The sequence below is a fragment of the Metopolophium dirhodum genome, chromosome 9 (assembly GCF_019925205.1).
Source record: "Metopolophium dirhodum isolate CAU chromosome 9, ASM1992520v1, whole genome shotgun sequence".
NCBI classification, from domain to species: domain Eukaryota; kingdom Metazoa; phylum Arthropoda; class Insecta; order Hemiptera; family Aphididae; genus Metopolophium; species Metopolophium dirhodum.
Genome location: NC_083568.1, coordinates 6,355,281 through 6,358,220, shown reverse-complemented (window position 1 = coordinate 6,358,220; position 2,940 = coordinate 6,355,281). Strand labels below are relative to the sequence as shown.

The following is a 2,940-nucleotide window of genomic DNA, read 5'->3' as shown; positions in this document are numbered from 1 at the left end:
ATAGCCTAAGTTGGTCGTTCACAATTGATTTAATCTACACGAAAAACATGCAATTCATAAAGTTTGAAATAGTTTCACATTGGTGAAATTTGAATGTTCATTATCATAGGTAAATGCACATATTCGTGTTTTAATATTTAATCATTATATTCTCATCACCTATAAATGTATATTAATAATCATGACAAAATAAAATAATTCTTCAATAATGAATAGGTATACAAAATTTTGAAATCGATATTATTTAGATAGGTATTTGTTTACGCAGATCCTAGTAGTAGTTACGTATAGTATGTACATTTTAGGCTCATAAAACGTTAAGCAGTTCGAATATTTCTGCCCATATAACTGGGCAATCGTCTAAAAAGTGGACCCGCGTTATTAGTCTTAACGACATTCAAAAACTACAATAACGCAATAACGAAAAACGTGTACTTTTAACCTATGGCCAATAAATAAATAATTAAACATTCACGTTGAAATTGGTTGGTGTGTAAAAATCGCCTGTTTTACGGTAGGCGGCTTCACCCGCGGTCACAAAAATATGGACCCAACACTACGGCATACCGCGTGTATGGTGCTCAGAGACGTCGTACGTTGATAAATTCGTACTTAATATTTTTTTTTCAATCGTTTATAGTATTAATTTATTATTGCGATTAAGAGTTTGAAGCGTGAAGTATTTCACGAAAACGTCGTGGAACGCATTGGCATGTTTTTACGACGAGTATTTTATTAAACATTAATATTTATCAATTATTAACTAATATATATTCTCCAAGAGTGCTAGGCGTATATCAATCATTGTTATCGACGGAACACGAGAGCTGTGGTCGACATTATTATAAATATTGTACTGTTAGGTCGGCACGACAACGGTATTACGTCGTGTGCTACGAATTTGATGCGTGTCGGGTGACTATATATATAATATAAATACCGAGCGCCATACGCCTAAATAATAATATCGTTTGTATAATAGAACATAACAATAGTAATATTGTACATCATCCGAATGGACGTTTTGCGCGTTTGACATTTTGTCGCGGGGCAGTGACGCGGAATTCGATGAATACATTAACTCCTCGGGGGTGGGGGTGGGTGATAAAAAATAATAAAGTGCGTGTACGTGCTCGTTAATCGCGCGACAAAGTATACGCGCGTTAATGTGACACGGCAGCTATAGGGGTGGGGCATGTCCATGGGAGGGGGGGGGGAGTTCGCTCGGCAAAGTATAGTATAATATCGACTCGTGTATGTTGCAGTGGTATACAATATAAATACATACGCACATACGTACATATATATATATATATATATATATGTGTATATATATACTTACATAATATTATTATATTATATGTATGTATATAGGTATACAGGGTGTAACAGATAGAACTGACTTTTTTTCTAATCAGTATTTTTTTTTTTTATATATATAATTTATAGCCACTTGTGCTACACGTGTAATAAAAAAAAAAAAATTTTTTTTTTTTTATTACCGAAAATAAACAATTTTAAATTTAATTAAAATTTTTTTGAATAAATTCAAAATAGCTAATTTATCAATCTGATCATAAGAACGATTTTGATGGTATAACATTTATCGAGTAGTCGAGTAGTTTATCTTTTAGAATCTATTAAAATATCAATATTTTTTTGATTAAATTAATTTGGAACGCAATAACTTTTTTAAAAATATTATTTTTGGAAATTTGTTAACATGGGTATTTTTCTCAAAACTATTTACCAATCATATAGTTTTAACAATTTTTGTCATACACTTAAGTATAGTATCAATTTTTTTTTTTTTTGGTCAGTTGTTTCTGTTACACCCTGTACTAAATACATATACATAAGTACATAATATTATATATGTATAAAAATAATTTATGTTATAGTATAACGATCGGCTCGCACTGCATGACGTGTACATTTCATAGTATAATGTTATACAGTGAAACCTCCACTAACGGACACCTCCCAATAGCGGACTTTTTTGGGGAACGGGGACATTTTCACTACTTTTCAATAGGAAAACCTCCGAATAGCGGACTCTCCGAGTAACGGACATTATTTTATTAGGGAATTTTTAAAACAATGGTAAATCCCTAATCATTATTTGAAAATACAATCTGTAATATGCCTATCAGTAATACGTATTCACTATTCACTCTTGTAATAATGTAACATAATTACGATAACAAACTCGTTATGGGACGATACGATTATGACAAATTCGGTTATCGGTGAAGCGATTATGTGTTGTGACAAAATTATGTCAGTTAGTGACGGTTTTCGACGCGATGACTACGTTAAAACAAAAGCGGTTGTCGCTTCGCGAAAAAATTGACATTTTAGATTACCGTAAAAACAACGGAAACGTAGGAATTCGTGCACTCGCAGAAAAGTTTCAAGTTGGAAAAACACAGATCGCGGATATTGTTTCTAACACAGAAGAAATTTATAAAGCGTGGGTTGAAAATGTAAATGAAGAACGAAAATTAACGAAACTAAGAAAATGTGAAGGCAGTGTGATTGATAAAGAACTTTTGGTCTGGTTTAGCAAAACTCGAGAAAAAAATTTACCAGTTTCCGGACCAACAATACAAGAAAAGGCTAAACAACTTGCTGAAGTTCACGGATTAAACGACTTTAAAGCTTCAAAAATATAAAAATGTAATAATAAATAATAAATAATAATTTTTGATTTTGATTGTAAAAATATACTTTAAATAATAATATGTAATTTGTAAAAATATAAAAATGTAACAACTTACAAAAAATAATAAGTAAAAACATTACATATATGTACATACATAGTACATTATTATACAAATAAATTTCAAAAATGTATCCCCTCTGAATAACGGAGACCTCCGAATAACGGACAAAATGTTGGTGACCAAGAGTGTCCGCTATTCAGAGGTTTCACTGTAT

General features: G+C 31.4%; 1 protein-coding gene across 1 annotated transcript; it reads left to right on the top strand.

Moving 5' to 3' along the window:
- The first annotated feature begins 2,306 nt into the window (after nt 1-2,306).
- Nucleotides 2,307-2,675, top strand: LOC132952397 (tigger transposable element-derived protein 3-like). Its single transcript, XM_061024691.1, has one exon. It carries the CDS (start codon nt 2,307-2,309, stop codon nt 2,673-2,675), a length of 369 nt encoding a protein of 122 aa, XP_060880674.1.
- Nucleotides 2,676-2,940: the final 265 nt, after the last annotated feature.

Bases quoted from the DNA above. Each gene is read 5' to 3' on its own strand.
- LOC132952397 (XM_061024691.1), top strand. From the start codon at position 2,307: ATGACTACGTTAAAACAAAAGCGGTTGTCGCTTCGCGAAAAAATTGAC.